The sequence below is a fragment of the Maniola jurtina genome, chromosome 17, assembly GCF_905333055.1.
Source record: "Maniola jurtina chromosome 17, ilManJurt1.1, whole genome shotgun sequence".
NCBI lineage: Eukaryota > Metazoa > Arthropoda > Insecta > Lepidoptera > Nymphalidae > Maniola > Maniola jurtina.
Genome location: NC_060045.1, coordinates 987,227 through 1,010,277, shown reverse-complemented (window position 1 = coordinate 1,010,277; position 23,051 = coordinate 987,227). Strand labels below are relative to the sequence as shown.

At 38.1% G+C, this 23,051-nt stretch overlaps 2 protein-coding genes across 7 annotated transcripts in view; both read right to left on the bottom strand.

The window, feature by feature from the left end:
• Window positions 1-14,580: 14,580 nt before the first annotated feature.
• Window positions 14,581-17,128, bottom strand: LOC123874009 (the record flags this gene model as incomplete). Its single annotated transcript, XM_045919152.1, has 1 exon — window positions 14,581-17,128. A coding segment is annotated over one exon (867 nt), but the record flags the coding sequence as incomplete, so codon positions are not given.
• Window positions 17,102-23,051, bottom strand: part of LOC123874127 (disks large homolog 5) — a 25,853-nt gene continuing 19,903 nt past the window's right edge. For 5 of the 6 annotated variants that reach the window (XM_045919323.1, XM_045919321.1, XM_045919320.1 and 2 more), the window contains exons 23-28: window positions 20,659-22,595; window positions 19,910-20,184; window positions 19,013-19,233; window positions 18,245-18,396; window positions 17,479-17,698; window positions 17,102-17,238 (exon numbers count right to left, since the gene is read on the bottom strand). In XM_045919323.1, coding sequence (XP_045775279.1) covers window positions 17,132-17,238; window positions 17,479-17,698; window positions 18,245-18,396; window positions 19,013-19,233; window positions 19,910-20,184; window positions 20,659-22,595 — 2,912 coding nt within the window. In that variant the 3' untranslated portion in view covers window positions 17,102-17,131. The remainder of the gene's footprint in view (window positions 17,239-17,478; window positions 17,699-18,244; window positions 18,397-19,012; window positions 19,234-19,909; window positions 20,185-20,658; window positions 22,596-23,051) is intronic. The other variant, XM_045919325.1, reaches the window with a different exon arrangement.

The window sequence follows — 23,051 nt, the reverse complement described above, 5'->3', positions numbered from 1 at the left end:
GAGAGTACGCGGTTTCAGCAAGATCCAAGGGCAAAAATAAGATAAATAAGATAGCTACTTCGGTACATTGGGTCCATTGTTGTTATTAAACGGAAATTTCCTTTCGTTTGATGGCAATCCGAAATCAAGTTAGGTCTCTACATCACCTGGTTTCTGCTATAAGTATAATTACCTTTTTTTATTCAGATACAAGTTAGCCCTTGACTGCAATCTCACCTGGTGGTAAGTGATCATGCAGTCTAAGATGGAAGCGGGTTTACCTGGAAGGGATATGGTAGTTTTCATGAAACCCATACTCCTTTGGTTTGTACACGGCATCGTATCGGAACGCTAAATCGCTTAGCGGCACGGCTTTACCAGTAGGGTAACTAGCCACGGCCGAAGTCTCCCCCAAAACCAAATACCTTCGATAGATTTTTTGTTTTCGTTTATGAGATAATAAGTTATTAAGAAGAGTTATTTTTCGGTTTGACAAATTCCCGAAAAGATTAAAACGCATTGGCTGTTCCTCTGGCGCTGCAAATGCAGTTCATGTTCACTTCAGGTAACCAGCTAGCTCGTTTGTTCGCTATTTACTTATATTTTTAAAATAATCTTCCTGATGATAACCGGAACCCAGGTTAAAGTGCTCTCAAAGGCACAGAGGTGAACATCAAATCCCGAGATGCCTAACCATTTCTAGGTCAAACTAGATAATAGTATTTACCTACCTACCTAAGTTGTTTTCTTACCTTATTTAACTAAGTACCTTGTATGAAAATGCTTAGGTCTAAGTAGGTAAGCTTACCGTTATATACTTATTCAAATAAGATCCTGTGTAGAAAAGATGTTAGTTTATTGGTTTATACCTACTTATTCCTCAACATTCATTAGGTAATACCAGAAGATTATGACTAAAAGGTGGCCCTTTGTCAGATTAATTAATATGGACGTCGGCATTCGGTGCATCATTATTTTGGCTCCTTTATTTTAATGGTTAAACGGCCGTGCTGCCAATCAGCGGGGAGTTCCCCGATTGTCGGGGAATGCTATGAGGCATGCGGCGGGAGACGGTGGGGAAAATGGGGTTAACTTGGGAGGCTCCAAAATCTCTCGTTGACGCCCACCCGCTCCGAGAAGAAGACAAGGAGAAGAAGGAGTCCCAAAATAACCCACAATAAGCCCTATAATATAAGGTAGTATCTAGTATACGAAGCTGAAATTGAAGCGAAGAAAATTAAACATTTAAATTGGCAACACTGTTAAATACGTATTAAACGGCACAATTCATACCAGAAATACCGGTCAATGCAATCCTACCTACCTGCAATCGTGCCTACCCGGTTTACATAACTGTTGTATGTGGAATTGAATAAACCTACTCTAGTAATAAGCAGGTTTAATTATTTAAATTATTTTGGCAATCTGGTCTCGTATGAATAAAAAACAATCCATACTAATATTATAAATGCGAAAGTTTGTCTGTCTGTCTGTTTACTACGTTTTCACGGTTCATTCGCTGAACCGATTTTAATGTTTAGTACAGAGTTAGCTTACATCCCGGGGACGGGCACATGCTACTTTTTATCCCGGAAAATCAAAGAGTTCCTACGGGATTCCTAAAGACCCATCCGCTCAACCGATTTGTATGAAATTCGGTACCGAGGTAGCTTGCGTCCATGTTATTGACATAGACAATTATTTATCCCGGAAAACCAAACAGTTCCCACGGGATCTTCAAAAACCTACATCCACGCCAACGAAGTCGCGGGCATCCTCTAGTAATTAATAATAACAAACGAAGGTCACTTTAAGTGATTACCACCGCCCATTAACATTTGCAGCACTAGAGGAACCGCCGAATTGCATTGCCAGCTTTTCAAGAATTTGTTGAATCAGCGCCGAAGGGAGTTGGTTCCACAGTTGCGTGGAAAAAAGATCTGACACAACGGGAGGTCGAAGTGTACCTACCAGGCACTCAAGTAATGATTGGTGAAATAGCTTACGATGGTGTGCGGTGCAGTTGTAGAAAAAGGAGGGTGCAATCATCGATGTACATGCAATAAGGTCCACCAACTCCTCAGAACACTCCCCGTATACCTACCACGTATTCTGAAATATTTACTTGTCCAAAATATTCAAAAGCTTGTCAGTCCGATAGGTAGACATACTTATCCACTCAGTTAATTTAACTACTTTCGCTTGAACAGGCTTAAAAAGCTTATTAATTACGCACTAATAAGCAAAGGGCCCTTATACTGTTGACCACTAAATGCCCGGGCCCCAAGGGTTTTAGAATGGGTTACTTTTGTGAGGGGAGTTGGCCTCAGTCGATTGCGCTGAGCAAGCAACATTGAACCAATTCGGTGCTTATCTGGATGAGTGACTTTGGAAATCAGAATTTGGCGTTTTTCCTCTGTGTCATCGGTTTAAATTTAGATTATTGTTATCACTAACAGCTTTTAATGAATAGGTAATTGCTAAACATATGAGTACAATACAATTAGTCGATTCGTAAGTTATGTCGTAGATTACCTATGCATGCTGCTACAATTTCGCGACAGGTGGGCATGGCAATCGGGGTATGAGGCAGGGGACGCCCCGCACATCCGCACGTCCTCCGCGCTATTTCGCACCGGGGCTGTGCGGGAGGTCCCCACCCTGATTGCCATGTTGGCCTGTCGCGAACTATAAATAAAGCCTCAATAGCTCAACGGTTATAGGATCGGACTGAAATCCGGAAGGTCGGCGGTTCAAACCCCACCCGTTGCACTATTGTCGTACCTACTCCTAGCACAAGCTTTACGCTTAGTTGGAGGGGAAAAGGGGAATGTTAGTTAGTCATGATTACAAGTGTAAATTAAAAATTTATTACACCCCCGACAAGTGAAGGCATCTTGACAGCTTGACATAAATTTGTCAATTGACATAATATTAAGAACCTAACGGTTATCTGACCTTCTTTTCTACAAGAAAACTAGAAAAGAGCTGATAACTCTTAAACGGCTGAACCAATTTTTTTGGATTATAGCTAAGAACACTCTCGTTCGAGCCACCTTTCAAACAAAAAAAAGTAAATTAAAATCGGTTCATTCGTTTAGGCGCTACGATGCCACAGACAGATACACAGATACACAGATACACAGATACACACGTCAAACTTATAACACCCCTCTTTTTGGGTCGGGGGTTAAAAATGGCTAATATTCTTTAAAAAAAACATATACCAGTAGGTAGGTAGGATATAATCAGATTATGGTGAACAACGGAGCACCTAGCGAGCAGATTACTCCCAAGCGAGAGCTTAGCAGACACCGTTTAATCGCTCGCTGATAGTTCGCTTAATGAACCTGTCGAATGTCGATCACTTATCACTTTAAGACTACGCCGGTCCCTTAGACCTAGAGATCTGAATATAGAACGGTTTGCGCGATACGTAGCTATTGCTCTACTAACCCGTTATAGCTTAGTGGTTAAGACGTCCGCCTCCATACTAGAGAAGTTCGATTCACACGCACCTCTAATTTTTCGGAGTCAGTTATGTGCATTGTAAGCTATTTATTAATATCACTCGCTTTAACGGTGAAGGAAAACATCGTGAGGAAACCTGCACACCTAAGAGTTTTCCATAATGGAAATCTGCCAATCTGCACTTCCATTTCTGCTATTTTTTGTTGAATTTGTAAGATAATGATGTACCTAAATGTTGATAATAATTAATTACGTAAACTTAAAATTAAAGCTAAGAATGAGGGTTCCAGACGCGCCTAGGGTCTGAGAAGAGCCTACCGTCTAATCGTATGGCGCAAACCATTCTACAACCAGGCATGTTCGGTGTTCCACAAATCGCATGACGTACGTATCCTGCACTACACGCGAGCGGTGAACTAATTAGAGAAAGTTATTTTCTTTCTCGTTTACTTCATTCGCATTTTGTCCGCGCATTTCTCATTTAGAATAGTAAGGAGGTAAATAGCTAGGTTCGTGGTTAAGTTGCTTATCGCTTGGATTATCAGTTATCAAGCTACGTTATTGAGGTTGTTGAAAAAATTGCCCACAGACCGAAATACATCAACTCCCATCGACGGTGTTCCTACTAGATTAGAACATGGGGTTATTCAAGGGTGGACCAACAAATTCGTGAAAGACCAGCAACGCACCGGCGAAATGTTCGTGGGCGGCGGTAATCACTTAACATCAGGTGACACGCCTGCTCGCTATTTTTATTTAAAATCATATCTATATTGTATACGTCCTGAGCCCCTCAAGTCCTACCAGGTAGCTATTACTACGTCAGATATGTAGGAATCTAGGTAGGAAAGTATATACCTACTCGAGACCTGGATCAATTTAGAAAATATTATTTCCATTATTCTATGAGAGTTCCCGTGATAGCCTGAGACATCCCTCCTATTCGGGAGGTAGGAACAGGGCACGTATCTTTTCAGAGTTGTGTTAAAGCAATTACCTAAATGTCACTTGCTTCAACGGTAAAGAAAAATATTGTGAAGAAACCTGCATGCCTGAGAGTTCTCCATAATGTTATCAAAAGTGTGTTCAGTCTGCCAATTCCCATTGGGCCAGCGAGGTAGACTATGGCCTAACCTTTTCTCATTCTGTGAGAAATCCCGTTCTCAGTAGTGGGCCGGTGATGGGTTAGTCATAAAGATGCAAGTTGCTCTATTAATATTTTTTTTGTAATTAGCTGCAATTTTTGCGTTTTCAAGAAAATGTTCAAATGATAAAAAATTGTAAATAAAACAACTATATACTCTTTCGTATATTATTTATTGCTCCGTTCGAAATTGTAAACAATTCGTTCAAACATTACAATAATATAAACATAATAATAATATTATAATAAGGTAATTTCACTCAACTGCTATAATATACAAGATACTTAATAGTTAAAACGAATTTACATAAAAAATAATACCATTTAAAAATACAGAAAAAAATAAAACCAAAACGTCAACAGATAAAATATATCTCCAAAATAAGACATCGAAACCTTGTATATTAGTTTTATAATTTAAATACTGTTTATTGTCCATTTTAAAATTCACATTTAAGGACTCTAAATATATAATAATATTATATTATATAGAATTAATTTAAAATGTACCTACAATATTAATAAAATCATATAAAGCAAACCGTTAAAGACCTTTGCACATGGCGACTTATGAACGCGCGTTTTACGAACGCACAACCAACAATGCTTCAAACTGCATTGTAACTTGTAAGCAGCGTTGTTTAAATTTTTTTAAAAATGATTAAAACGCTAGTTCTAAACAGGAAAATCCTGTTTTAAACAAAAAAATTTTTTAAAACTTTTTTTCCAACCCTAAGGCCTCATTCATACGAGAGCTTGTTTAACGTCCGTTAAAAAAGCGTTCAAATAGAACAAATCTATTCTCAAGTATCTGTTCACACGACAACGCTTTTTTAACGCGTACAACGTTAATACCCGCCAACACCGGGTTTTAACGCAACGCTTTTATAACGCTTGTGTGAATTAAGGCTAATTGCAAGTGTTTGCAAAGTTAGGGTAAGCTGTATCGCGTTAGTGGCGATTTTTATTTAGTTTCGTCTACTGTCGCCGTGTACAAAAACACTAAGGTTAGCATTCCATTGAAGACGCGATGCAAATCATTAGCTAACCATTAAAATATTTTATGCAGAAAACATGCCATCACATTAGAAAGGAATATGAATTTCTAACACACAACCCTGTTTTATTTTTTGTTGTATACGAAAACCAAATTAAATTTAAGCGTTTGATTTGGATGTACCAATACTGAACCAAATCGGTTTTGGTTTTTCCAACAAGAAAATACCAAAAGTATATTAGACTTAAAAACTGTTTTGCTAAAACAGTTGCAACAACCCAAAGAAATAGTTTAGATAAATAATATGTCTGAATTGTAAACAGTATTTATTAAAATATATAGGCTGCCGTAAAACTTATACAAAGAAAAAATAAATACACTTATATCATTACTAAAATCAATAAACTTTTTTTTTAATAATAAACAATAAAATAATAATACTTAATTTATGTCATATAATCAAGGTAATACTAAGAAACCAAGTTGTATGAGCGATTATTATTTCAAAAAGCTTGGTCTAGTTTTACAACGTTACGCATTCGCGTTGGAAAACAGCCCATAACCACCGATTTCCTTATTAGAACCTTTGCATACGGCGACGCGACGTTTTCACGCCCAGTTGAAGCGTGTATACCAGTTATCGTGAATCTTTAAACAGCTACGGACAGAGCACTTCTAATATCTACATATCGCTATCCCACTTCGACTAACAAATTAGAGCGAGACATCGGACACCAATGGTGTCCAGTATTAGAAGTGCTCTAGTATGCTAATCCACACTGGGCCAGCGTGGCAGACTATGGCCTAAACCCTTCTCACTCTAAGAAGCAACCCGTGCTCAGTAGTGGGCCGGCAATGGGCTAATCATGATGATAATCTCAATAATTGTTGTTTGGTTGAATTTATGGTATTTTTACTATAACAATACATTTTATGTAATTTCGAAAATAGTGAGAGAGTGTCAGCCAATCAGAGTTGGTTGCGATCGTCTCATTGTGCTATCAAATTACGGCGTTAGGCCTCCTCCAGCTCGATAGTGGTAGAATGACAGCTACAATGTCACGATCGCAATCACCTCTGATTGGTTGACGCTCGCTCACTATTGGCTACAATGCATTATTGCAACAAGAATAGCATAAAAGCCAGTAACTATTGCGATTATGATGATTGATGCATGTTTTACGGAATCGAGCTCCTGTATGTCAACCGCGCGCGAAAAAGTCGCCATGTGCGAAGGCGCTTAGCAGTACTTAATATCAGATCAAAATGAATGTACGCTTAAAACTAACTGTGGCTTAAAAATATCTTTTAAAATAATTAAACATTGAACTGTATTTTTGTGCAACATCGAACATTTTCATTTACGTAGGGTAATAGGTAATATTTTCTTTATATGGTAACTATTTTACTGTTGGCAGGGAATAATAAAAATTCTTTGCGAGGCAGCGCACTAATAAACTTTTTTTTACAAAAATAGTGACAATATAAAATTCGTTGAATCTCTTTACTAAAATTAGCACCATTTTTATTTCAAGAGTAGGAAAAATGATAATTTTACTGTAGTTTTAGACAACCGTAATAGGACGCATAAGTAGAGAAATCAGAGCCTTGATTCTCTATGACATTGGTACTATACTCTAGCCACGGAGAGAAGTTAATCTCTCTTTCACGTAATCCCATACAAATGAGAAAGACAAGAAAGTCAGTGGGCGCTAACCATTTTGATTGACCGACCAATCACAAATGACCTATGTTTTCTGTACTAACTTTTTACCGTGGATAGAGTAGTACAGAAAACGGGCTCATTTGTGAGTGGTTGGTGATTCAAAAGAGCCCTATATTAACTTCACACTTTAGGGAATTAAAATTGACCCTTTATGCCAAATTGTCTTTGTTGACATTTGATGTTGACATAATATGTCTCATTACTAGCATTTAGTTCCGAGTACGCTCACTGCTACAATCAGCGCCAAAATGGCGATAACCAAGTTTGTTCAAAACAGGTTGGCAATAGCAAGTCCAGCGTACTTGTATCAAGTAGAGGTCAGTACCGCCTTACGATTTGAATGTCATAGTGAATTGGCAACCTAGTACATAAAAATATAACAATACCTTTAATTTTAAAAATAGAAAATACATGTAGTTAAAAAATAGTTTCAGAGCTTTATTATAAATAGAGTTAATTAATTATTTTGTAAGAATTATTATTATTCCCCGCCATTCCATTTTGAATATAACGGTTCAAATATTGCTTGATATAAAACACTTGGCGCCATCTGTGCACCGAAAAGAACAACAAAACTTTAAAACTCGTAGACCAAGAAACTTATAGATTGCCTGATAACTTATTTCACTTTCACAAGAAAGAGAAACATTTTCAGTTATTATAAAGCAAAAAAGAGACAAAATATATAAATGATGTTATATCTTTCATTGCATTAAAACTTCAATAACGATACACAATAAACCGGTTAATTTTACATCGGTACAAAATTTCGTTTGAGTTAATAATAATAGGTATTATCAATACGATACCGATATAAAAATACGTCATGTGCTTTTATATCGTTTTTTAATTAATTGCAACGTTATTAAGTCGGTACAAATGCAATAACGTTACGCGATTATAAAGATCGAAGAATATCGCCCAGATTGTGAAAAAAACGATATATCAAACGTCATAATATTTGAACGTCGATCTAGTATCCGTCTTTCGAGGTACCGTATACTGTTCTTTAATACGATACAGATACGATATCGTTTTAAAAATTTGTAACGTTAATAAAGTTCGATTGTACTCGTGCAATAACAGATAATAACGTTATGTTGAAGTCTAATGAAGTCGTGGCAATTACTCATCTATAAGTTTCTTCATCCACGTCCAAACGTAAGCAATAAGCTGATTTAACGGCAAAAAGCGAATAGTGCTAACGTTATAATAAACTCGTATCAAATCTCTGTACAAAAAAAACTTAACCACTAAAAAACTGTGCTGAAAATTATAAAAAAAAAATCAATATCGTTATAAAGCCTCATCACATGTAAAATATCAATGAGATCGCGAATCTATTCTGCATTTTAGCACTGTTTTGCACTTGAACGTCGCACGGTGGGGCAGTTCCGGGAATTAGCTGGCCATAAATCGATTTCTCAAAAATGGCCATTGACAAACAAAACTTACTACCTTAGGTAATTAAGTAGACACCGAACATAATGCCACCTCTCCATTCCTCTAATTAGGGGTGTTCACCATTTTGTGTCAGTCTAAACCTGAGCGTCACTCTAAGTGTTCATATTGCGTTAACTGATTCAATTAAAACAACTTTTTAAAAAGTGATTTTTATATGTTAGTGAGTTATTTTTGCAAAAAATCTTAATGGATTCGATTATAACAGGTAAGCGCCCATATATTACATTTATAAAAAAGTTTGAATAACGATAAAATAGATATTTTATGGCACTTGCAAAATAATGCTTCTGTTGCGGTCGAAAAATCATCTTTTAGATACTCAAAAAGGTTTTACTTTAACTTCCCACCGAGTCCCATCGGTTTTATTCATTGTAAATAAAAACTGACTATTATCCCTAATTGAATACATCGAGATTAGCTGCGGTCTCCCGCGGAATCCATATTTTGAAGGCTATGAAGTACATAGCGGAAAATCGCCGTATTTCACAAATTTCTTTTTTTTCGGTTTAAACCGGTTTTTATTTGCTTCCAGAATAGGAAGGCACTTTAGGGACTCGGACCGTAACACGTGGATTTCTTTTTACTAAAATGCAATAACAAGACTTGCCCGATTTTGATGCAAAATTGATTTATCTTGAGAGATATATTCTATCACAAGATGAATATTGTGATGAACAAAAGAAGGAAGTTAAACATAATTTCTCACGTCTAAAGTCACAATTTAAGAAAAAATGGATCGAGTCACATAAAAAGGCCCATACTTTCATTCAAAAGAATGATGAATGGTTAAAGGAACATACGAAATACCGAGACCTAAAAAGCCTTCTTCTGGTAGACCATCAAAGTCGTTTGAAGATTCAAGTGGGAGAAGTAAACGCAGAAAAACACTCAAAATGCGTAGCACTATAGAAACAGACCACAAAACTTTATGTTGAGTTGTATCCCTGGCACCCTATGTCTCCAACAATGCATAAAATCTTAATACATTGTGCAACTGTAATGGATCATGCACTTCTGCCTATTGGATTACTATCCGAAGAAGCAGCAGAGGCACGAAACAAACATTTTCGCCAGTATCGGTATTTCGCAAGAAAATGCTCAAGGGAGCAATGCAATTATGACGGCCTTAATAGGTTGTTGCTAAGTTTGGATCCATTAATATCGAGCATAAAGCCAAAACCTAAAAGAAAAAATGTGCCTCATAGCAAAGAAGCGTTGGAAATGCTTATTTCCGCTGAACTCAACACAGCAGAATGTCCTCATGAGGAATCTGAACCGGACCAACTTGACAAGGATGAATTGAGCTCTAGCTCTGGTGAAGACACTTGGGATTGATCTGAATCACATTATGTTTATTTTTGTATTTTTTTATTTAGCATTGCATCTTTATTTTCTTAGTTTTTGTTTTTATATTTTCTTAATTTATCATAATCACGATTTTAATTTACTATTATAGTTTTAGTGTTTTTAGTTTTTTTCTATGTTTTATATAGAAATAAAATCTGTTTTGGCACTTTATGGAATTATTTGTTTTTCGTGTCAAAAAACGTTTGTTTCTCCTTCGCGGTAAAACTACTGAACCGATTTGGCTGAAATTTCGAATGAATATAGATTATGCCCTGGGTTAGCACATAGGTTACTTTTTATCTCAGAAAATCCATGGTTTCCACATGATTTAAATCAGAATTTCGACAAACAGGATTTAAAACCAAAATATACGCAAGCGGGGCCGCGGGCATCAGTTAGTTTTAAAAAATAAGTTCCCAAAATACTAAAAAATATAATTTAACCTATTTACAACACATATATAGGAGAAAATTATATTGGCCGCCTAATTCCTGGATCTGCCCCACTGTGCGTCGTCTTGTATAATCGTGTAAACTTAAGTTCTCTCCGATGATAAAGTAAATAAATGACTTAAGGCATGGGTTAATTACAATAAATAAGTTATAAATCAATTTTGTTAAACAATCTGCCCGTGAAAAGTATTAAATCTAACGTATAAAGTTGCCTTCAAACTACGGAAATATAATATAATATATAAATATCGCTCACCCTACTTTGAAATGTCGCTGTTCACACTTAGATGCAATATAATGTTACATCTAAGTGTGAACAAAGTAGGGTGAGCGATATTTATATATTATATTATATTTCCATAGTTTGAAGGCAACTTTACATAACGCAAGAAAAGTTTTTTATCGATAATTCGATAAAAGTTGGTCCTACATGTATATTGCATATCCAACCCTATAATAATCCGTTTACTTGAAACCACGCTCCGCGCGGATGTGTGGATATTATATACTTATTTATACTTAGATACATGTTTTACGGTTATATATGGACGTCTAAAGATATTATTTACAGGGTGTTATTTTTACAGAAATTATTTGGTGCAGAAATTTGTTCTAAGGGACAATGGCAACAGTTTTTAAGAGGAAAACGTTCAATTAATATACTCAAAAAATAATAATTCAATATATTGTTTTTGGACTTTCAATGGTGAATATTATGTATATTTAGTTTTTTTTTTATATTGATGACCGCAAAAAATTGCGATTTTTTGTTTTAAAATAAAAGTTTTGGACTGAATTGTGAATTAATAGTTAAGTTTCTACCCTGCAAGGAGGGTAGTTGTCTATCAAAATAACACCCTGTAAATTGAATTATTTATTATTGTGATTGTGTTGCATAGTGCTTCCTAATGTCCGTGCAATGTGATATGTGTAATATATTTAAGTGCAAAATAACATTTATCATCATATTGTGGATATTTAAATTGTTACAAATGTTCGTTGTACTGTGTTACGACCGCAATTTGTTTGGCAATATTTGGGGATAGTTACGCAACGTCCTAGCAGTCCTTTGACAAAGCTTTGAAGCTAAAATGTTATAGAGCAGTCTCTTTATAATCGTCTTTAATTTGAAGATGATTGCAAGCAAATAGGTTACGCAATTAACAACTCATTCAACAGGGAAACTAAAGCTTAATTTGCTATAATCCACTGAAACACTCACAACATGCAATTGTAAAATTACAAATTGTATTTTTATTTATTTATTCAGATACGAGTAAGCCCTTGACTGCAATCTCACCTGGTGGTGAGTGATGATGCAGTCTGAGATGGAAGCGCGCTAACCTGGAAGGGGTAAGGGAAGTTTTTTATTAAACTCAAATCACTTTGGTTTCTACACAGTATCGTACCGGAACGCTCAATCGCTTGGCGGCACGGTTTTGCCGGTAGGGTGGTTACTAGCCACGACCGAAGCCTCCCACCAGACAATTGCAATTGTGCAAGGTCTACATTTCCTGAGGATGCTCCGGTGTCAAAGTGAAACGTGTGCCGAGTGTTTTGGGGATCTGTTTGGTTTTGCGTGATGGTGGTGCGTATTGCTTGTTTTGTGGCTAGCTTTTCCCGCATGTTTAGCAGTAGGAGGGCAGACGGTCCATATGACATGCTGCATGTTGCACCATACAGATTTATCTGTTGACGGATTATAGCGAATTAAGCTTATTCCTTATGTATCATGGGCTTCCTCAAAGTAGCGCCTGCTTTACCCATCATTCAATATTAACAAATTTGATAAAACTGACCGAATTCCAAATAAAATGGTTCATGAATTCGGGAAATCGTGAAATATAATTAATTGTCTAGCTAGGCCAATCAATTCTAGACATTGAGACCGCTATGTCACACATACTAAAATACTATAAATATCTAGAAAACACAACAAAACCTTTTTTCTCTTGATCCCTAAGGAACTACCACGAACCGACTACGCTAGTCTTATAAAATGACGTCTAAGTCTAATTAAAACGGCTCATACCATTTATCTACCCTAAAAAGCTACCCTAGGGTGTATAATTGGACAAGTGTAAAATAAAAATTTATAACACCCCCGACAAGTGAAGGTTACAGTAACTAGAAAAGAGCTGATAACTTTCAAACGGCTGCACCGATTTTCTTGGATTATAGCTAAGAACACTTTCAATCAAGCCACCTTTTAAACAAAAAAAAAAACTAAATTAAAATCGATTCATTAGTTTAAGAGCTACGATGCCACAGACAGATACACAGATATACAGATACACAGATCTTTGAAACTTATAACACCCCTCTTTTTGGGTCGGGGGTTAAAAAGTACGTGCGTCTATCCGCCCCGGACTAATAAATAATACGCAAATTCGTCATCCGATGTGAATTGACAGACCAGATCCATTAACTTAGACCCTAGGGTGTATGTTTTAGAGTGGATAAACGGAAAAAGTCATGAAAACTGTGTTTATTGCAAACGTCTATCTAAGTCTAAGGGGCTAAGACACTTTCAAACATTTTCGCTATTATAAAAAGGTATCTATACCAAGTGAATACTTTGTCGTTGACCTCAACCCTGATGCTGTAAGAAATTGCATTCCTAAATCCTGGTGATCCCTCGGGATTTGAAAAGGATCATCCGTTTAAATGTTCTTACGTGATACAGAAACAAGTTGCATCCCGGGGACGGGCTATTACGGAGAGGCAACTTTTGTTCTGGGAAATGAAAGGATCGGGATTTATAATAACCTAAATCCACGCGAGCGAAGCTGCGGGCATTAGCTAGTTGTAAATATATTTAGAAGCTACTATAAGATAATAGATAAGGTACTTATTTCCTTATATTTTTATTGTATGGCAGCGCGCGGTTTTAAATTATAAATTGCACGTCCTGTGCTTTTCTGTAATACATTTTTTTCTCAATATCTACCGCTTTATCTCATAGGAAGAGTCCGTAAGACATAATACAGTGAAAATAGGCAAAATATACAATTTTTGCAGTTTCCACGTCAGTACCTGCCGATTTTTTCTAACAGTGTAAGCAGCAGAGCTGAGTTTACCATCAAGTGTTGATATGTGGGTGTTCCATAGAAGCTTTGCATCTAACATTATACCGAGAAACACGGGGTTCTCCTTTATTTTCAACATATGATTATTTATCAATGAATTTATGTCATTTAAGGTCCTGGTATTGGGCAGTGTGAATTCAACACACTTAGATTTCTTTGCATTTGGAAGTAAATTGTTAGCAATAAATCAGAGAGTGACCTGTGATATGGCATTACATATAGTATACATTGTCAAAAATTATAATATTAAAGCTGTGCGTATTGCGTGAGGAATAGGTTGCAAGAGAGTTGCAACTTGCAGGGTTTGATGCATGCGCTATTGCCAGCAAACATGAGACATATTTTTATCTACAGGCAACGTCTACGCATAACGGTAGGTAACGCATACGTCTAACGCAAGTTGAAATGTACCAGTGTATTTAGTTGGGTGCAGTCTAAATGTGGCCCGTGTGTTTAGACTGTCAGTTTCTGTCAGTTTCACGTGTCGTCCCCCGCACTTCACCACCCCGCTTGCACAAATCGAGACAGCACGAAATTTTCAAGATTTCTGGGTGTAATTTCTGGTTTTCGTAGTTCCCACATAATTATAACAATATAAAATATATAACGATAATTTTTTTACTACATAATATTCATTAAATTTTCTAGGTCTGTGGTTTTTCCAAATTTCATTAAATTGCTTCGTTGTCTAGAAAAACGAGCACAAAGTTGGGCCTTTTTTTAAAGAAAAATACAAATCTTTGAGCCCCTGTAATTTTAAAATTACATATTTTTAGAAAAATCTAAAACACCACAGACACAGATATTAGTTTCTAGACTATGTCTGCAAAATTTCATGGACTTTGGTTGCTTGATATTCAAATGAAATGGGAACTACGATTGTATGGAGTAAGTGACGGAGAGAGCCCTGTTAATATTCTTGGAATACTGTATATTGATTGTTTCATAGATAAAATTACAACGTGAAAGACAATGCGTTATTAGTATAAATATTCATATAAAACTTTCTAATACTTATTGGATTGTTAATATGTTACCGGCCAAACCCGATAGAAATTCTGTAATATTTGTTATTATGAAAAAATGTTCAGACACAGACATTAAAACCTACAAATTGTCCTAGTATCAAGATTATTTAGCAACTTACTTATTGTATAGAGGTAAATTCACAAACTCCTAATTTAAGTTCTTTATTGGGACGTCTTATAGCATCTACAGATGTACCAACTAAGCTGCCGAAACCATCCAATCTAGTCAGGGCAACCAACGAAAGACACGCAAAATTCATCTGCCGACAAGTTCCAAGATTTATAGCGTGCTTTGACTTTGCTGAGACATAATTTTGAGTTAAAACGGGACAGATTTATGTGAGAGATATACATCTGTCTCGTTTTACCTCAGTCATAAGTCTAAGCGAAGTCTGAGTGCGCTCTATAGGTCTTACCCATAGACTGCAAGTGTCAGTTGCCAACACAGTCCAAACAGAAAATTAATTAACCAGCAAAAGTTTGACAAATTCGCGCGCCGACTATCCAACCAATCCAAAGAAGTGTATAGGCAGCCGAACAAACTTTTCAGAAGGTTCCTTAGTGCTTATGAATACAATGTATCCAGTATCCACGCAACGTATTGATATTTTTCCCCCCAGAAAACCGCCTGACATTTATATTTCAGGGTACTTAAATATCGTGTTTATTTTGATTAAAATTTTTATTAATATATAAAATTACCCATTTTATAAAATTATAATTATCTATATGAAATTATTTATTGGTTTTAACAACTGCCCTCATGACAGCGACGCAAAAGTCAATGAATTTCGGTTCTAAACGTTCACCACATAAGAAGGAATTCTTAACTATTTGTGTCCAGTGTATGAGGTATTAAATATAGGGATGTTTGGTGCATTGCTTAATGCCCTATTAACGCTCCGTTTAGCATACACAGCGTGCGTATGCGTTGTCGTGCATTGCGTTTCATCAAATACGCATCAAGGAACCCCTACCAAGGAAGTTTCAAGTTGGTATGCCTGTAGATGCTAAGACTGTCCGCAAGACATAAAGCTTCTACTGGTATAGCACCTACACATTGCTAATACATAGTTTAGACCAATTCTGAACACTTACGTTGACTCAAAATATGTTATTACAATACAGAGAACCAATAGAATTATTTAAGATCTAAAATAAGCACCAAGATAAGGAAATATCGAGTGCGAGCCAGGCTTTCAAATGTTTTATTTTGTAGAGAAATAGAGTATGTTTTGCTTAAATATTAAAATTTTTCTTTAGGTCTTTTTGTTGAAATAAATAAAACCAGAAAATTTCTTTAATTAATAGCTCCAAACTCATTGTTCTAAGCCTGAAAAATATTATTTGTTTAATGTATGCTATATATAATATAATGTCTATACCCTATTTCTCATAAGTCTAGTGAAAAAGTATAAAATTCCAAAACCATTATCTGGCCTGGCCCGTCAATAAAATCTCCGAAAAGTTAATAATAATATACAAGAAAGATTACAGCTTAATAATCACAGAAGTTAAATACGAAATAAATTAAAAACATTAGACTAAAATATATATTTGTATCTCAGTAGGATTTCCATAGTCCCTTGATAGCTTTGAGTTTGGGCGATTTCTTCGTGGCCTCCAACTCTTGTTTGAAACTTATGATGAATTTTTCGCGTAAGCTGAGTCGGGGTGACGAGGGTTTGAGGAGAAACTTTTTCAAATCATTCGTGAAACTGGAAGCCGTGTAATTGGGTTCGTCTTTCAAAGACTCGTCATTACTCGACTCGAGGAAGGAGACTGATTTATTCGATTGCACGGAATTCTTTCTTTCTCGCGCGCGGTTTGAAGTAGATTTGGATCGCGAACTGGCCGTTCCTTTACTGGATGGGAGGCTATAGCTTTTGGATACAAGCGAATATTCATCCTCCATTGAATCCAAAGTGTCTGTAGATCTGTTACAAATTTTGCAGCAAAGCCTGCAATGCTCCATATCGCTGTGATACCTTCCGTTGCAGAGAACAAAGTTTTCTCGAACTCGGGCGTTTCGCGGAGGCTTTAATCTGCTTTTGTCTTTGTATTTGGAGTCTTTAGTTTTGGAGCGTCTTCGTTTACACTTGGGGCAATGTTTGCGCGCGATTTTCCGTAGTTCCCTCAGAAACTCATAGTCGATTTCGAAGTATTTGGCGTCCGGTTCGGAGTAGTACTTTAGGTCGCTGTCCGTGGAATCCTTTTTTGGTTCTTTTGGCTTCTTTTTTGCTTTGTGTTTGGGGGTGTCGGGTTGTCCAGGGTCGGAGTAGTAGCGCACGTCGTTGTCAGCTTTCTGGGGGGGTTTGTCGTACTTACAGTGCGTGCAGAAGGTGACGGACTTGCGCGAAGGGGTGCTGGAGGAGGGGGTGCGCGAGGGCGGCGTGGAGGGCGTGGCGGGCGAGGGGGGTGTCGGGGGCAGGGGTCAGGCCTGCGCGGAGGGCACCCATAACGTTTTATTTTGCTCTTCCTCCACAGCCTCTTTGATTTGCGTGCACATGTATGCAATGTTGACGCCCGCTGGGATTTCAGCTGAAATAGAATAAAAGGAAAGCTGATATATTTTTGTACCTCAAAACCTTTTATACACTGGCTGGTGGTTTATATAAAGATAACACTGAAATTGAAAGTTTGTGTGTATGCGTGTGTATGTTTGTTAGTCCTTCTCACAAGATTTGGCTGAAATTTGGAATAGTGATAAATAATATCCTGGATTAGCATATTTTTCAAAAAACCTAAATCCACGCGGACGAAGTTGGACTGTAAACTTACCAGAGATGTAATTCCTATATTCGTTCTCAACTTTCAGCCCGTGCTCATACATTTCCTTGGCAGCTTTGGCTGAAACCTTGTCAGCGGGGTATCTCGTGTCCTTCACTTCTTTGATCTGTTTGAAGGACTTGAACTTGATGAAGAGGACTATGGGGTAAATCTGATGCTTGTGCAGCTTCTCGATTGTTGGCACGCTCACATCTACTATGCAGTGGATACCCTATAAAACAAAGTCGAGTTGAGTAAAATGTACATTGATATATTATAGTTTCACCCTGTAACTCACACCCTTGAATGGGAAGCTGGAAGAAATCTCTGTTTAGAGATAGACATTTCCAATGTAACTTAATTTACTTTGTAACTACAATTTTGGTGCATGAAAAATAAAATAAAATAAATTGTGTCTTTCTCCCTTTTTAACGGATAACCGCCTAAAACCGTTTAATTACTGCCTAAGGCCGGTTACCGCGGCCAAAGACCCCAGCACCAGACCTCTGCTTTGCCACCTAGAACATTGGCTCTCTAACTGGATGCTACAGGGAACTGGCTGACGTGCTCGCAAGGTGGTCCGAGCATATAGTGTTCTTACGCGGACCGGAGCCAAAAAACGGTAATTCAAAGAAAAAGACGCTCTTTGGCCTCTTCTTCTTCTCTCTGGGCTGGTTTCCGCACTCAAACATTTCCGTCTGTTGTGCGTGCGTTGCCCCTCCACGCCGAAGTCTTCACTCCAGGCTCTTTGGCCACATCCAGAACGACGGTATATTACCTTCTCGGCCAAGTCCCTCAGCGCGCGAGGGTCGGGGCGCGCGCGCGCGAACACGTGCGGCCAGTCCGTGACGAGCTTGCCCGCCACGCAGTCCCGCAGCGGGCCCAGCACGGCCACGGGCCGCCGGCTGCCGTCTGCCGCAACAGAATTACCTTCGTACGGGCAAACATCAAGCGTCACCTCTCTGTACTACAGGCGTACTGTACAGAGGTCACAGTCGATGCTTTATGAAAAAAAAACGGTGATCTATACTGCCGTAGTAATTGAGATAGCCGTAAACAAGTCGTAGTTAATAACTACCCTGACAAAAAAACAAACTAAAAAGTTTAAAAAAACACATTTGAAAATGGTGCAATACAGCCACCATATTAATTTTTTTTCTATAATAGCCAATGTCAGTGGATGATGTAAGGATTCTAATAATACCCCATACATCCCAATCTGTTCAGGTAGTCATGTAAAAAGGGTATTAAAGATTTGTTCTAATACCTATTTTGTGTTTCTAAAAAAAATATCCACTTGTTCAGTATTCAAATACAAATACAAATTCGAATACAAATATTCAAAAAAAAATCGTTTGATGAACATTCCATAATTCATAGTATCGAAATCTGGTACAGAGATAGCTTGCATCCCGGGAAAGGACAAAGACTACTTTATCCCGGAAAATCAGAGAGCTCCCACGGGATTTTTAAAAATCTAAACATACGCGGACCAAGTCGCAGACACTATATAGCAAAGATATAAAAAATAAAATTTTAAACTCACAATGCAACCTCTCGACCCTCTGGTAGGACAGTGGTGGCGCATCGTCGGCCAGAGTGCCAGAATCACTCCAGCAGCCTAACTCAGTGTTGGAGAAGGAAGCCAGTTCCTTGCTGTCTCTATGCTTTTTCCGTCGGAAGAACGAGCGTCGAGCCGTGCTGGAAGCTCTCCTTTGAGCTTCGTTGTCCAACGTTCCTATCGATCTTCGGAGGATTTCTTCCACCCTGGCGGAAAAGTTTCGGTCAAGAAAAATCTAGCAAAGATAATGAGCAAGTTACATTTATTATCTTTAGATTCATCGTCATCATTTTAACCTGCCTATGGCCGTCCCACTACAGAACAAGGATCTTATGAGAAGGGGAAAAGTTTCGGTCAAGAAAAATCTTGTAGCAAAGATTATAATGAGCAAGTTACATTTATTATCTTTAGATTCATCGTCATCATTTTAACCTGCCTATGGCCGTCCCACTACAGAGCAAGGGTCTTCTTTCACAATGAGAAGGGTTTAGACCATAGTCCGCCATGCTTGCCAAGTTTGAAGCGCAAACCCATAGATATACATGGAAGATGAAAACGGAAAAATTGGTGTTTCCTCATAGAGGTTTATGACCAATATATATGACCAATAGTCATATAACAGCTGATGATGATCACTGAAAATACTTCTTGCGATCACGAACAATCTAAGTTGGATAACTTCTCATTTAAATCTTGGGTTACTAAATAAAACTTCACTTGAATTTGCTGGGTCTAGTCCCATAGATGACATTGTGTTATACCCAACCTTAATGCATTGCGTAAAGGTTGAATATGACACACATCATCTAAATAGTCCCATAAAGAAGCTTCTATGTCGACTATAAATTCCAATGTAAATCGCTATTATACCAAAGTACTCACTTGAATTTGCTGGGTATGGTCCCCCACTGTCGCTTAACGCCTTTGAAGTCCAGCTGCCACGCGCGCCAAAGCCCAGGAGCACCATTGAAGAGAGTATTGTCCACAAACAGCACCTCGTCCTTGCGGAACCATAGAGAGTACTCGTCTATGGTGTCCATGCCTATGGAGGTGATCTTTGTGCAGCGGTCGAAGCCCGCGCGGATGTAGAAGGCGTCCCCCGGTTTGTCCTTGATCTCGTGGTACTGTTGCAAATCATGCCGGACTAGCACGCTCACCTGAATGTAGAAATTTCTATTGAACTAATTTTACGCGAAATGGAGGTGTGATATGTCCAATTTATAAGCTTTTATTATGTTTGGATTCGGACGTGATTGTCAAAATCAAAGGTGAATTTTTGTATAGATGTTAATTTTTTATTCCAAGAAATAGCTAACCGAAAAAATCCTCTACATTTAGTAAAAAAAACAAATCGTTTTGTCTAAATGTACATGATTTTTTCGGTTGTTTGTCGTAATGTTTTTTTTCTCAAAATTGACGGCTTTCAAGACAGTGTAAATAATTTTAAAACATTTGTAATCCTTGAGTCGGTTGGTTTTACTGAAAAAAAAAAATCAGGGGAAAAATATCCCATTTTTTCAAATTTTGTTTAAATTATGTTACAATGATAGAGCTACTCGTACCAAAATTTGTTAAAAAATAAACTTTGTTAGTAAAATAAACTTTGAATAATTGAGACAGTTAAAATCTACCTTATCCGCCGGTTTCGCCAACTCCAAAGCTGCCTGCTCCGCGGTCGCCCGCCTCAAGTCCACATTGTTGTACTCCAAGATCTGGTCTCCCGTCCTCAGCCCAGCGATATACGCCGGCGAGTCAATCTGCACGCTATGCACAAATATGCCCACGGCATTACCACCCACCAGACTTATACCTAAATCCGAACAGTTACGCATCTCGATCAACAAAAACCTCGGAAGGTCTTTATTCCCCTGAGACTGTCTCAGAGTTGCCACATCCGTGGAAGGCACATCCATTCTCAAAGACTGTTGGGGACCGGGAGAATTCCTCGGTGTAGGCGACCCTGATAACGAAACCTCTTCATCGTGAGAACTCTCCCCGGAAGACGAACTACCCGGCACCTCCATTTCATCCTTGTACTTCTCAGGGCTATATTGCACTAGCATCGTTATCGAATTACCAATCTGTCGCAACACGCTTGCAGCTAATGTATAAGTTGCCGATCGCATGTTAATACCACAAACTTCTAATAACTGATCACCGATTTGTAAACCCACTTGACTCGCTAAGGAGTTATCGTTAACAGTCGAAACGAATACTCCGCCACTACTCGGAGGGCAATATATTTGAATCCCAAGCGGTTGCTGACTCTTATCTATATGCACTCTTCGGAGTTCACCAGGTAAAGGCTTGTTCCAACCTAAACCACAGTACTCCGGCATAGAATTCCTCGTCCCTTTATGAGTTAACTGCTTTGCTCCTCTTCCAGGACTTAAAACTTCTACGTGAAACGTCGGCATTGGAGAATTCCTCTCCGAACTTCTCTCGATAGATCCTGTACTGAGTTTTCCGGCGGAATTTTTAGAGGTAACACTGGGGTTGGACGGTATTCGAAATCGCTGATTCTCCTTCTTCCTCGGAAACGTACCACCTTCGTACGTCTGTTGGTATTCTCGATTTACTCTCGGCACGGGATTGAGATCTGACATATTATGCGTGTGGGATGTAAAGGAGTGCATATCATACGTCGTGCCAATACTTTCGCCTGACTGGCTCTGTGGTATATTTGTGGGGCTCGATAAATGTGTGTATCGACTGGAATTATGAGGATTTGAATTCGTAAAAGGGCCTCTATAGTACTGGGATTGTAACCGCGATTGCGTCGGCAGCGTCCCTGTCATAGGAAAATTCGCGTTGCTGTTCAAACTGTCCGGACCGAAACTGTCACTATCCGAGGGATATTTATTCACTGTTTTCGGCGACGAAGACTTTTTTGACGAATAATACTGGTCCAAAATATCCTTTCCCGAGTGATTTTTTATCGAATGATCCAAAGAACTTGGAGACTTTCGCGTAACAAAATCGAGGGAATTAGGTCCTTTGTTGACCATAAAATCTAGGGAATGAGGGCTTTTCGTCCGATTTCTGATCGCCGGTTGATAGAATAATGAATCATCTGATGGATTTAATACTAAACTCAGTCTGTTCGGGGTGACGTCCTGTTCGTAATCGCTTATGGATATTTTGTCCTTTTCTAGCGTGCGATTTTTGTCGAAGTTCATACTGGGGGGAGCGAAAGGGTTGTGAATAGCTAAAGGTGCGGGTTTGGGGAAATGCTCGACTGCTGGACTAGATTCTATTGATTTGTACACTGAATGCCTTGCGGGCGCTGTCACTTGGGTTAAAGGGACGTGCCCCAACGGTATGGGGTTTGAATTTCGGTTTGCGTTTGATCTCTGTGGTTCCGGCGGTAGTTTAGTTGGCGGACTGAGCAGGATAGACAGTGGTGGCCTCTCTTTCCTAGACCGAGGTTGGACTATGGTGCCGGTGGCGTTATCCTCAAGTATAAAATTGGCGCGCGCTTTGGGCCACGTCCCGCCATTTTTTGCGTCATTTTGCGCCTCTTTGTTTTTTCTACGCGATCTTTTTAGCACGCTGCTGGTTTCTTTTACTGAAAAACAAAACATTGTGTAAATGAATTTAAAAGATTACAAGGGACGCATGAGATTGCGAGTGCTTTTTGACATAAAATTTTTACTTTTTCCAAAATGTTATGAAAAGTCAAATAAGTCACCATAATTAAATTCTGCTGAAAAATAATTATAGTCCAATTTAGTAATTGAGAGATTCTTAACTCTTCTTAGTTCTTAAACGACTTTTCTTCTTCTTGAGAAATAAACTTCCTTTAAACCTTTCGAATACAGTCAAATAAATCACTTCACTGGATTAAAATTTTCATAATATATGACACTAACTATCATATTAAATGTACCATACCAATTCACATAGACCGTAAAATTGCTTAAGGGGCGATCTTTCAATCGTTCAAATAACTTTTATCTGCAGAATAAATTTTTTCAAATTTTTTCCTCAAATTTATTCCTCGGATAAAAAAATTTTTGACAGT